This window comes from Spea bombifrons, chromosome 3, assembly GCF_027358695.1.
Source record: "Spea bombifrons isolate aSpeBom1 chromosome 3, aSpeBom1.2.pri, whole genome shotgun sequence".
In the NCBI taxonomy this organism is placed as follows: Eukaryota; Metazoa; Chordata; class Amphibia; order Anura; family Pelobatidae; genus Spea; species Spea bombifrons.
In genome coordinates, this window is record NC_071089.1 from 81,725,640 (window position 1) to 81,738,548 (window position 12,909).

Below are 12,909 nucleotides of genomic sequence, written 5' to 3' on the forward strand. Positions count from 1 at the left end.
GATTGTATGTGTAAAATAGTGTAATCACAGCAGAGATGTATTTTGGCCTAAAACTAAGGTGGTATGCTGCCTTCAATTATGCAATCTGGAATGACTGCTTCCAATGGTTGGCAGCCATTTTGTTTCTGTTGATGCATCTCAGTAATGGCTGTGTTTTTTCGTTATGTACTCTCAACATGAATAAACTCATCTGCCTGGTGTGTGGCTGTTTTTCATGATTTGGGCTTGGCCCCTTAGTTCCAGTGAAGGGTAATGTCAATGCTACATAATACAAAGACATTTTGGACAATGCTATGCTTCCAACTTTGTGGCCCCAGTTTGGAAAAGATGCTTTCCTGGTCTAGTATGACTTGCCCCTGTGCACAAATCAAGATCCATAAAGAGAGGGTTTGATGAGTTTGGTGGGGAGGTACTCAAGTGGCCTGCATTAACCTTAACTCCGATGAATACCTTTGAATACCTCACAGATGTTCTGTTCTTCTGGCTGAATGGACACAAATTCCAACAGATGATACACTCCACAATCTTGTGGAAAGGCTTCACAGAGGAGTGGAGGTTATTATAGTCACAAGGGAGAGGTAACTCCATATAAATTAGCGTGGTTTTGGAATGAGATGTCTAGCAAGCTCAAATAGGTGTGATGGTCAGGTGTCCACACACTTTTTGTCATATACTTGGAAAATGAGTCTTGGCTTTTACTCTCATTACAAAATGGTTACCCACATTCATCAAATAAAGATGTTACAATATTTGCACTTATGCTTGGAGCACAGATTCTTCTGCCCCCCTGTCCTCAGGCAGCAAAATGGCTGTGATTATTCTGACCCTTGTCCTTATGGTCATGTAACAAACATGCAAGGGCAATATTGCATAACATAAAACATGTACATCCCAGATCCTGTTACCAAATGACCTTCTTAGTTTATTATGAATGCTACGCAAAGGGATGATGAAAGAGTGAAAGAGAGAAATTGGAGGGGCTGGCCTATTATATATTGGACAGCAAAGCCAATTAGATGAAACTGAAACAGCTACAGTGAATAAATATATATTTCATATGCATACAAGTGACATGTGTGACACAATTAAAAAAGTCTTACAGCTTTATTCAATTCTCAAACCAAGAGGCACATATACAGTAAGGATAGGCTCCCCATGTTTCATAAATGTAGAACGTACACAAAACTCAGGGATTTAATACAATCATGCAGCATAGGTTGTGCTACAGCCAGGTAGCTGTTTTTCCAGAACCTTAATGTTGTTTCTAGCTTTTACTGTGATGGAGCCTGTTGTGAATGTATATATATATATATATATATATATATATATATATATATATATATATATATATATATACGAACCCGCAAGAATCCTCTCGCAACAGTAAAAATCATCCCATTGTACGGCGCTGTGGAATATGAAGGCGCTATATTAAACAATAAATAATAATACTAACTACCCTACAGACAAATGTGTTTTACTGGTGAGATCCAGTCAAACAAAAATATGTATGATCCAAAAATATAATATCTAGATAACCAAATTATTTCTATTTGAAACTTTCCAGTTACTCAAAAGATCTGCATCCCACCACAGTGGTAATCTGGGGATGTTATGATGTATCCCTTCCCTGATCAGATATCCTATTTCACATTTCACATTTCTAGCCACTTCTTAAAAAGGCTGTTATTAAATCTGTGTATTATTAGCACATTATTGTCTTACCTTACTTCACAATAGGAAACATACAATCTTAAATGCTGACTTGCTTGGGAGAGGTTTTATTGTTGCATCAAGCACGTCCAACGATGTTTACTGTGGCTCTTGTGAACTTTAAATCGGATTAAAAAGTGACAATTTGTTGCACCAATGGTAGCTACAATGGTAAGTTCCAAATATACAGTAATAACAGATTCACCGCCATCTGCTACAAAGAAAACCACTAATCCATGTTAAAGAACAAACTTCTGAATGTGTATCAAGTTGTGGGAAACCATTCTCGATTCCAAAATATTCCTGACACGGAAGTGAGCTTAGAAGTAGATTTGTACGAGAAGGTTTACAATCAGAACAGGAGAGCCAATTGGTTCAGAGCTCTAGTCTGAAGAATGTTTTACTTGCAAAGTTCTGTGCTTGGGATTAAGTACGCATAGCTAAAATATAAATTGATTCATGTGATGACCGTAATGATGCAGAACTGGCCAGGGGAGTTAAGTGTGTTACAACCTGAACGTATATGAATCTAAAAGGATTGCATGCCACCACAAAAAATTGGGCCACTTTTGTCTCTGTGATTTAATGGTTAATAGTTTGAACAGCAATAAACTGTTTGTTTCCTTAAGAACAAAGTATTACTGCACATCAGAGACTCCTGTACTTTGCACCGAAGACGTGTGACGGTAAAGACACAACCCTAATTAGCTTGGGCAGAACACAACTAAATAACTTGTATTCTGCAGCAACAAATCATCTTTTAGATAATGTAATAAAAAGCTCCAAACTGACTTGGTTAGAACTGCTGCTTGTAGCATGTATTCTGTTCCAGCAGTTAATGGTTACAGTGCCTGGATGGTACAGCACTCACCTTCTCCTTTTATTATATCTTCTGTATGAACTGCTGGTGCCACCTAGGGGTGCAGATAGCATGGAATCCATCACAGGTTATTGTGGAGGACGATGAACGAGGCTGTTCTCCAAAGCAGTGTGGGTAATGATGTACTGCAATGTGTCATATGTACTGACAAGGTCTATGACATTATAAGCGGTAATCCATAACTCCCATGCACCGTTATTCTGATCAGGAACACACATACGTCTAACAGAGCTCCTTAAACAAAACAGCACAATTTATATTTGTATTACTTTATGCCACATTGAAGGCAGTGAGAGGAGCAGCGCCAAGGTAGTGTCATAACATGGGTTAAGTCATTTAAGTGCTATTGACTGTAGACAACACAGTTTTGGCTAGAAGTAATCCATCAGCCAATCCCACATGCCATCTTCTGAGTGAAGGGCACACTGGATCCTTATCTGTGCGCGGGTGTGAGTGCCTCCAGGGACATACAAATGGCCAAATAACCCATCCTCTCCAGGTCCAGTGAGAGCAGTGCTATTTTCTCTGTGGGTCTGTGGGCCGGTATCCCATCCTGTGGTAATAATGGACATGGTCAATCTTTCTTCTCCTGTTGCAGGAGATGTCTGCGCAGACGGTTTAGAGGAGCTGGAACCAACAAAACCAGTTTGTCTGAGGGTTACCATACAAAACACTTGTGAGATGGGTTCATTGGGGAGTTTCTGGGGCAATGGAATACTCTGCCAAATTCTTCAAACTGGGAGACGCTGCCAATGACCCTGAGGGGAAAAATATGAATATTAAAAATTTTAGATTTGGTTAAAAGGTTAGATTACAATTTGCACTTCTTTAGGTGGAAATTCAACCAAAAATACACATTAACCAGAATAGTATAAAGCTGAACAAGTTTTATGTCAACATTTTTATACGCCATGCAGTATTTGTTAAGTTATCTGTAATACAAGGTTTACACTCCCATTCTTTGTCTGTTCTGTTGAGCATGCAACGGACTTCCAAATTTATGACTAGATGTTTATCTCACAGCTTTTTAAATCAGTGTAATATTTTCCTTTAAGTAAAGAAAAATAATTCCTGGCACCTATGCATGCGCACACAACAGTCCCAGCTCCCAGCAGATATGCATGCGCACACAACAGTCCCAGTTTCCCACCTATGTTCTAGGAAGTGGACTAAGCAACAGTGTTTCTCAGTGGATGCTGCCAAGTGGAAGCAAAACTAACAAATACTAATATGATCTAATTACAGAATTGACTTTTGATAAATCAACCATGTAATGCTCAGACTAAGGAACACGCTTGTTCTGCCCATTTACACATCCTTAATTTTTTTGTATTACAGTTGTCGACGATTCCAAGAAACAGACACAAAGCTGTCAGGATTTAAGTCCCACTGTTTGGCACCTCTGCTATATCAAATTTGTGTGTGCTTTTATGCCCACAGCACTAGAAAAACTAGGATGACTTACTAAACAAGGAACTGATATCAGAGCTTAAAACAAGCCCCCTACTATAACTTCTTTACATATATTACATATATTACATTGTATATGCAGCAGTATTGGGGAAAGTAAAAGGTCCTTAATTATGTTCTACTGAAGAATTTGTATGTAGCCAGGCAGCTTAGATTGTCTCTTGTTCATCGTTATTGTGCCATCCACCTACTCCCTGAATTAGGATTTGGTATGTTAAACATACCTGTATGGTTCAGGAGCATGTTTATCAGCCAGGACCTGCAGGTATATGGACTGGGATCTCCTCTTTACACACCAGTTCTGAATGTAGAAGAATTATATTTTATACATTTTTCAATAAAAAGAAAACACAAAAAAATAACGTGGTTATATTGTTATGATATTTTGTCATGGATTGTCTTCATTCCCTTTTCCTTGAAAAATATTAGTAATATGTTAACACAGAGAGCAGGATTACAGCAGCCTTGGGGTATTTATCTGTAAATCATAAAGACATCAATCATACTGTTTCTCTTGGCCAAAGGCCTGGGTGAGACACTGAGATATGATTTGAACCATCACTTGAAGGTCACCTGTCCACGAAAGATCAGTACGCATTATATTCCGTGGCAAGTGAAGGGCGAGTAAGTTTGTTCTACTAGACACTTCCACCAGCGGAAGGCTAACAGGTCAGAGCACTTTTGGACTGAATTAGGATAACATCATCACTATGAATATATGGTAGAATTTGCCATCATCTATTAAATCATTCTGAGACAGCTTTGGTAAGGACTATCCTATCCTTTAAGATCTGTTCATTAAAAGCAGTTGTAATTAGCAAAGAGTTTGATCCACGGGCGTAGGAACCGGGGGGGACGGGGGGGACAGATCCCCCCCAGGAAATCATGCGGGGGGGACCGATAATAGAGCAATCCCCCCCAGTGCCCTCGGTGCACAGCTGCCCGATCAGCAGCTGCAGCGTGCAGGACTGGTTGGGGATTTCCCTAACCAGTCCAACACTTACCGGTGTGCTGTCTGTCACTGAGTGCCGGGCGATGGGATATGACGTTTATATCCCAGCCCCGGCGCTCAGCAGAAACAGCTCTGCGCAGCTGCACTGCACTAGAGCGGCAAACCACCAGAAGGGGAGGAGGAAGAGCAAGCAGAAAGCAGAAAGCAGAAGAGAAGAAGAGAAAGGTAAGAGATGTGCAAAACGAGGGGGGGGGGTCTGATGTGCAAAACGAGGGGGGGTCTGATGTGCAAAACGAGGGGGGGGTCTGATGTGCAAAACGAGGGGGGGGTCTGATGTGCAAAACGAGGGGGGGGTCTGATGTGCAAAACGAGGGGGGGGGGTCTGATGTGCAAAACGAGGGGGGGGTCTGATGTGCAAAACGAGGGGGGGTCTGATGTGCAAAACGAGGGGGGTCTGATGTGCAAAACGAGGGGGCGGTCTGATGTGCAAAACAGTGTATATGTGTATGGGCAGTGTATATGTGTACGTGTGTATGGGCAGTGTATATGTGTATTGGCAGTGTATATGTGTATGGGCAGTGTATACGTGTATGGGCAGTGTATATGTGTACGTGTGTATGGGCAGTGTATATGTGTACGTGTGTATGGGCAGTGTATATGTGTATTTCTGTATGGGCAGTGTATATGTGTATTTCTGTATGGGCAGTGTATATGTGTACGTCTGTATGGGCAGTGTATATGTGTGTGTATATAAGGAGTGTATTTGTCTTATAGTGTATACGTCTGTGTAAGTATGTGCAAAGGCAGTGTATATTTATGGGGAGGCGTGTGTGTGTGTGAGCAGTTTATGTATGTTTGGGCAGGCGTGTATAAGGGTAGTGCATATGTGTGAGTACTGGCAAGTGTGTATGTGCAGGCAATTGCAGTGTATGTGTGTGTTTTTGTGGGCAGGCATGCGTAAGGGCAGTGCATATGTGTGTATGGATAGTGTATATGTGTGTATGGATAGTGTATATGTGTGTATGGATAGTGTATATGTGTGTATGGATAGTGTATATGTGTGTATGGATAGTGTATATGTGTGTATGGATAGTGTATATGTGTGTATGGATAGTGTATATGTGTGTATGAGCAGGCATGTCGTACTTAAAGGGAAGATTATGATTCCCTGTAACACATGTTTAACTCAGGGGCACCTAGGGTTAAATCCAGGCCTATTTCTGGTTAAAATGAGTATGTGTGTCACTGTATGTCACAGCATTCGGACACAAGAGAATATTTCGGGGTGCTACTTGGTCTAGGGCATCACTAATACAAAGCACCACGAGTTAATCTAGGGGTAGGCAGAGTAAGTGAAGGATGTGTTTGCGTGTCTGGGTGTGATAGCGTATGTTTGTGGGTTTGTTATTGTGCACATCTGTTTTTATGGGTATGATAGTATGTTTCCAGGTGTGTTATGGTGGGCATGTGTCTAGGTATATTAGGGTGGGAATGTTTTGGGGTGTATTATTGTGTGCGTGTGTATGTTATTCAAGTGTTTAAGTGTGTGGATATGTTCCTGTGTGCATGACGTGTTAGGAGTCTTAGATGGATCCTTCAATACATCATAGTAGTCTCTGTGGCCGTGTCCAGTGGGGTCCATCTGTGGTTGTAAGATTTTTCTGTTTCTGTGGGAATTTTCTCCCATTCATCCAGTAGAACGTTTTATGAGCTGTAGGTGATATACCTTTTTGGACAGCACTATGCTTCTAACTTTGTGGGAACGGTTTTGGGGAAGGTCCTTTTCTATTCCATCATGACTGCCCCAGTGTACAAAACAAGGCCCATAAAGGCATGGCTGCAAAAATTCCCCACAGAAACTCTCCAAAATCTTGTGGAAATCGTTCCCAGATGAGTGAAAGCCGTTATAGAGGCAAAGGGGGACCAACTTCATATTAATGTCTATGTATTTATAATGTGATGTCATAAAGTCCCTGTTGGTGAAATGGTCAGGTATACCCTACCAGAAAAAAATGCTATCCCCCCCAGATTTTTAGGGGTTCCTACGCCCATGGTTTGATCCACTTGTGTGCCAGTCTTGGGGGCTTCTAACACCTGCACAAACTTATTGCACAGCAGAGGTCAACGTAATACCCCTCATTCCTCCACTTCTGGCCGGGTTAACCAAACTTGTAAAAGAGCTTCAATAGGATATCATCTCACCTGTGCAAATGCAATGAAAAATAGTTGATCATGAGTGTATTTCAGACGGGGCAATGGTCGTTCCGGCCCATTTTCTCTCACCCACTTTTGGTAGGCCTAGAAAATGACATGCATTGACGTGACAAATTAAGTAAAAAATAAAAAAAAATATATAAACTCATCAATACAATTTTTACTGCAAAAATACTTTTGTACTTTTCTCTGAAAATATTTTCACTCCCGTATATATACCTTACTTCCTTTACACACATAATGCTTTGAAACCTGTAATTCCTCAAAGCCTCCTATCCTATTTAAAGCCATGACATTGTGTAATGATTGTGCTTAAGCCCTCAGATTCCACGATGGAAGCATATGTTTGTTTAACTTTGCTGCCCCCATGGGGGGTTAATATTATACATAGCTTACACTCGGATGCAGCTTAGCTATTAAGTAATTTTATCAGACTTAGAAATTGCAAAGCATTTACACTATTTGACCAAACATTGTGGACACTGCTCCATATTTGAGTCTAGGTGTCTCAGCCACATCCATTGCTAACAGGTGTATGCAAATCATATAGGCAGCCATCTACAAAGACCAACATTGGCAGTAATATTAAAGAGCTCAGTGACTTTAAACATGGCACTTTAGTCCAGGGTTTGGACTAGGCCCCTTAGTTCAAGTGAAGGGCGATGTTAATGCTACAGCATACAAAGACATTTTAGACAATTGTATGCTTCCAACTTTGTGGCACCAGTTTGGGGAAGACCCCTTCCTGTTCCAGCATGACTGTTCCCCTCTGCAAAGGTCCATAGGCTTGACAAGCTTGGTGTGGAGAAAATCTAGTGGCCCTGACCTTAACCCCATTGAAAACCTTTGGGATGAATTGGAACGCCGATTCCGTCCAACACCAATGTGTGACCTCACAAATATTCTTTTGGCTGCATGTGCACAAACACAATCCACAATCTTGTGGAAAGTCCTCCCAGAAGAGTGGAGGCTGTTATAGTACAATTAAAACAACCCTGCGGTACACTTTTGACTACTAATAATAAACTACATAAATAGCTTTTTCTACTATGAGTAGTTTAATATACATAACACACTTACATAATATGCAAGTTTGAGACCACCCATGTCTGCTATATTCTCCCCCAAAGTGAGTTTTCCATTAACCTAAAAAGAAACAGTGTTAATTAGCAAAGATAACTGATGATAGAGCGTGTTTATAGATGACCAATTATTGAGAAATACAGGTTTACAATGAATGAGAGACCAGGGGTGCTGCGTAAGATTTACTGCAACATCAGTCACTGAGAGACATAATGTCATTTTTCATCTTAGTTACTGAAACTGCCAACAATCAAAGAGGAGAATAAAACTCAGAAAACCACCAATTAGCAGTAAATTATATGAAGGCACTTCAACCAACACCAGTAAATAGCAGGAGGACACTTAAAAAAACCTACTTTTCTTCATGTGAATAAACAAATACTTGTAAGTCGCCCATTAGATTTCTGTGGGCAAGAATATACACGATATTACTGAAACGAAGACATGCTCTTCTCAACAATAGGATTACAATTTAACATATTTTAATGATTGGATGTTCCTGCACATAACTTTATTTTAAACTAAACTAGGGGTTATGTATGAAGAGCAAGTCTAGCGCAAAGTAGTAAAAGTGATGTAATTACTATAACAACCAACAGAAAGTTTCTGCTGATACAATCAAATTTAATAATTTGCACCAGAATCGCTCTTTATATGTAACTGGAAAAGTGTTGGCCTCATAACTTTTTAATTTTTTGCCTGCGTGAGATGTGCTTTCTCACATTGTACTTCACCACAGCCTCTGCAGTAGAAATAAATTCAATAACTGATGTAATTCCTGATTTCACACATAAATAGTATAATAACACATTGTCACTTTGCTAATACAAATTTCAGTTTACAAGAGATTCATGAATAAACATGGGTCTGGTATGCTGAAAAAATACATTAATAACGGACTTTAGATGTTTAATGGAAAAGAAGCAGCTCTGCCAGGAACATATTTGTCTTTCTGGGTTAGATTTAATAATAATACATTATTTTGCATCACATAGAGTCTCTTATCTCCAGTTTCTACTTTTCTATTCTTTTGTATTCCTTCCCTTTGTTAATGGCGGGGCCGGTACCATGCCTATGTAGGATGTGTGGCGTTCACCCTTTCCAGGCAGTATTGGCTATGCATAATTACACAATAAATAATCATAATAATTTGGTATATATATAAATATAAATATATATATATATATACCTATTTTACATAAAGCCAAGAGCAATGGAAATGTATGTTAATATATTAAATTAGTTCTAAGTGAAAGTCTTTTTATCCTTGCCCAGCTGTGAATAGTTTGAGAAAAGCTGCTTTAGACGGTTTTGCTTAAAGTAAAAAAAAAAAAAAAAAAAAAACTTAAAATGACCATCTTTTGGGGAAATTATTTAACAGCATTGTTTTACTGGAACAAGCTAATGTAAAAAATATTATAAAAATAATACATCATAAATAAATAAAATATAGAGGTACAAAATAAGAAACCCTCACCTGCTGATTATAGACAGTGAAATTATCATACAGGTCGATAACACACTCTGCTTTCTTCATGAACTTGCCGAAGGAGTCGTCAGTCCACCAGTAAGCAAGATTTCCAAAAGAATCATATTGGCCACCTACCATCCAACAACAAAAAACACCGTTCAGCACAGAGGGGATTGGATAAACAACACCAAATTATTTAAATAAACACACACATCAAACAATGAAAGGTCTTTAATTACAGCAATCTATGCTTTAATGCTTCATTCCCATTTTTGAAAATCTCAGCATAATTCAAATCACCATTTAGAATAATTTTTACCAAAACTCAAATATAATTGTGGATAATCGGAGAAACATGTAACATGGGGCATGATCTAATCTAATGCTAAGTACTAATTTTCTGATGATTACTTATTTATTCATGATTTTCCTAATGAAATGAATGAAGAGGAAAAAACGTAACAGAGTGGTTTATTTTTTTGATGTATGAAGAATAGGTCAAGGGATGGAATTTCTTACATGAGGTGTATTGTAGCCATAAAACAGCTTACCCAAATCATCATATCCATGTGTGAGCTCATGTCCAATGATGGTGCCAATTCCACCAAAGTTTAAAGATCTGCAGACACAAAGTATGTCAAGTGAAGAAGCCAGGATAGCCTTGCTAGCCACCCAGATAAACTTTAGACAGCCATTGATGACCATGTCTCACTGGCACTAGACACTCACACTCTTTATTTATTCGTACAATAATGGCTTTATATGTGTTAGATCATTTTTGGTTAACACCACAATATATATATATATATATATATATATATCTGGAAAGCTTCTGGGCTACTAGCTCCATAGTTCCCTCAGGCTCACTGTATGGTTAGCAAACATCTAATCTGGGGGCAGATTGTTGATCTGGCAACAAATAAGATGCAGGTACAAAAAGCTTGAGGAGGCATGACTACCAAATTTAGTGTCCAAATAAAGGACATTACTTTATCTAAGTAATACAAGAATTTCAACTGTCACGTAGACATTGAAACACTTATAAAATTAGTGAAAACAATTAAATTAATAAGATGTTGAATTACAGAAAATATTTGTCACGTGTGGTCAGTGAAAACAATTTTGCATGTGATGGACCCTTGCTTCAATGAAATCACACTTCGATGTCCAATGCGCAAAGTACTGCTATGTAACAAAATAAAATAGTAACTTAAGCTGAAAAAGTCCATCAAGTTCAACCCTTTTGCCCATCCTTACTGTTTCTGACCCAAAAGAAGGCAAAAAAAAACCCCAATAAAGCTATTTTTCGAATTTTGCCACTTAATGGAGAAACATAACGTGAAGACTTACTGAGGGAAGTCAGGATCGTACAGTGTTGGTTGTAGAATGCCAGCTGGGAACACTGCAGGAAAAACAGATCAATGGGGGCCTTTAGATTACTATAGAAAGCATTTTTTTGGTATATAAAAAACACATTATTTTTTCCCCTAATTCACTGCATATCAAAACCGATAGCGGCATGCTGCTTATATTGTCTTACATGTAATTGTATATATGCCGTTGAAGTAAAACAACAACTAAAACAAATACTATGATTTTATTAGTATTATTAATAATAGTAGTATTATATTATTATTACTATAAAAGGTAATGTTTGGGACAGCTAATTCCCAGTAGCATTTGAAAAAGACAAGAATGTGCTCTAGATGTGCCATAGATTATCAGTATCTCTGTAAGGGTTGAAAGCGTTCACTTAACACATTGTATAGCATTCTCCGTGCACTAGTTATAACGCCATATCCCATGGCTACTGCAAAGGATCACATACCACAGAACCCACACATGGTATCTAAGTACGCTGTTCCATGTGAATATACCAGCAAAATCAAACGTCTAACAACACGAAAAGCAAGTTATCAACAGGAGGGCAGCTAACCTGGGAGATAACGTTGGTACATACACAACGCATTTACCACTCAGTTACACCCTAAACTGGCTGTTTCCATTGACACACATTGTCTGGTTCATCTCTTCCTTTTGTAGAATAGTAAATCAAGTGAAAATGCATATATTACAAATCTAACGAATCTATAGCAGCAACAAGTATCACTTAACCTTAATTAAGGTCCCACAATTAATACTTTTACATTTTATGTATATGATTTTTGAATATGAATGCATCAACGATCAAGGGATTTTTACCTAAATCTAAATACTATTTTTATATAATTTAGATTAGATATATCAGTTAATTTCAGTAGTCTTGGCTTTTTGCGTTGCTGTAACTAAAAACCTTTTGGATATATTCTGCGGGTAGCCAAAGACGGTTGCCAAATGTAATTAAATATTCTTTATAATAAACTTTATTGGTAATTGTGGTTGTATGTTTAGACAGAACTTGGACAAGGCAATGTTAAAACTACGAGGAGCAGATTGCTATGGTTAACTCGGCAGGGTTAAACTTTTTTCTTTCTATAATATCAATCAAGTTAGCTGCCAAGGGCTATTAGTTCACGCCAAGTTCCATTAACATTAAAGGGTAATTTGTCAATTAACGCAACACTATTTGGCACAGATATTTCATGAAACTCGCAGTTTCATTGATAGTAGAACCTACTACATCCGAGTGGACTGCTAAATATCATTTGGTACTTGACTATTTATGTAAATTAAATATACCCATCATATTACCTCTACGTGACGTACAACCTCACTACATTATATGTGTAGCCTAATTGACTTCTTGCTGTACAAAAATCAAATGGCTGGGTTTACCAGGCTTGGGAATAGTTAATGTTGCAGTTACACAGGATTGCAGAGAGGTGGCAGTAGAGCTACTGCGATGGAGATGGGAGAGGTCTATAATATTTTATATCAACAGATAAAACGAACATTCCCAAACAACAGGAATTTTGTAATTAGAAAATAGACAAGGAATTCATGTATGGATGCTAAGACACCAACATGCAAAAAAGACAAAATTTAGGCTTAAGGAAATTCCTTGCCAAACACACAAATCATTACGATGAAATTAATAAGAAGGTATTTATTATATTTTTCTCCAAATCATTATTTCTATAATTACAATATTTGAATTAGCAAGATATTGAACACTTGGTTGTTTCG

General features: G+C 38.4%; 1 protein-coding gene across 1 annotated transcript in view; it reads right to left on the bottom strand.

The window, feature by feature from the left end:
* Positions 1-2,439: 2,439 nt before the first annotated feature.
* The window catches only part of ECEL1 (endothelin converting enzyme like 1), a 33,443-nt gene continuing 22,973 nt past the window's right edge, over positions 2,440-12,909 (bottom strand). The window contains exons 11-17 of the mRNA XM_053460900.1: positions 11,134-11,185; positions 10,335-10,402; positions 9,790-9,914; positions 8,310-8,375; positions 7,218-7,313; positions 4,288-4,364; positions 2,440-3,351 (exon numbers count right to left, since the gene is read on the bottom strand). Of these exons, the coding sequence (XP_053316875.1) occupies positions 3,252-3,351; positions 4,288-4,364; positions 7,218-7,313; positions 8,310-8,375; positions 9,790-9,914; positions 10,335-10,402; positions 11,134-11,185 (584 nt within the window). The 3' untranslated portion in view covers positions 2,440-3,251. The remainder of the gene's footprint in view (positions 3,352-4,287; positions 4,365-7,217; positions 7,314-8,309; positions 8,376-9,789; positions 9,915-10,334; positions 10,403-11,133; positions 11,186-12,909) is intronic.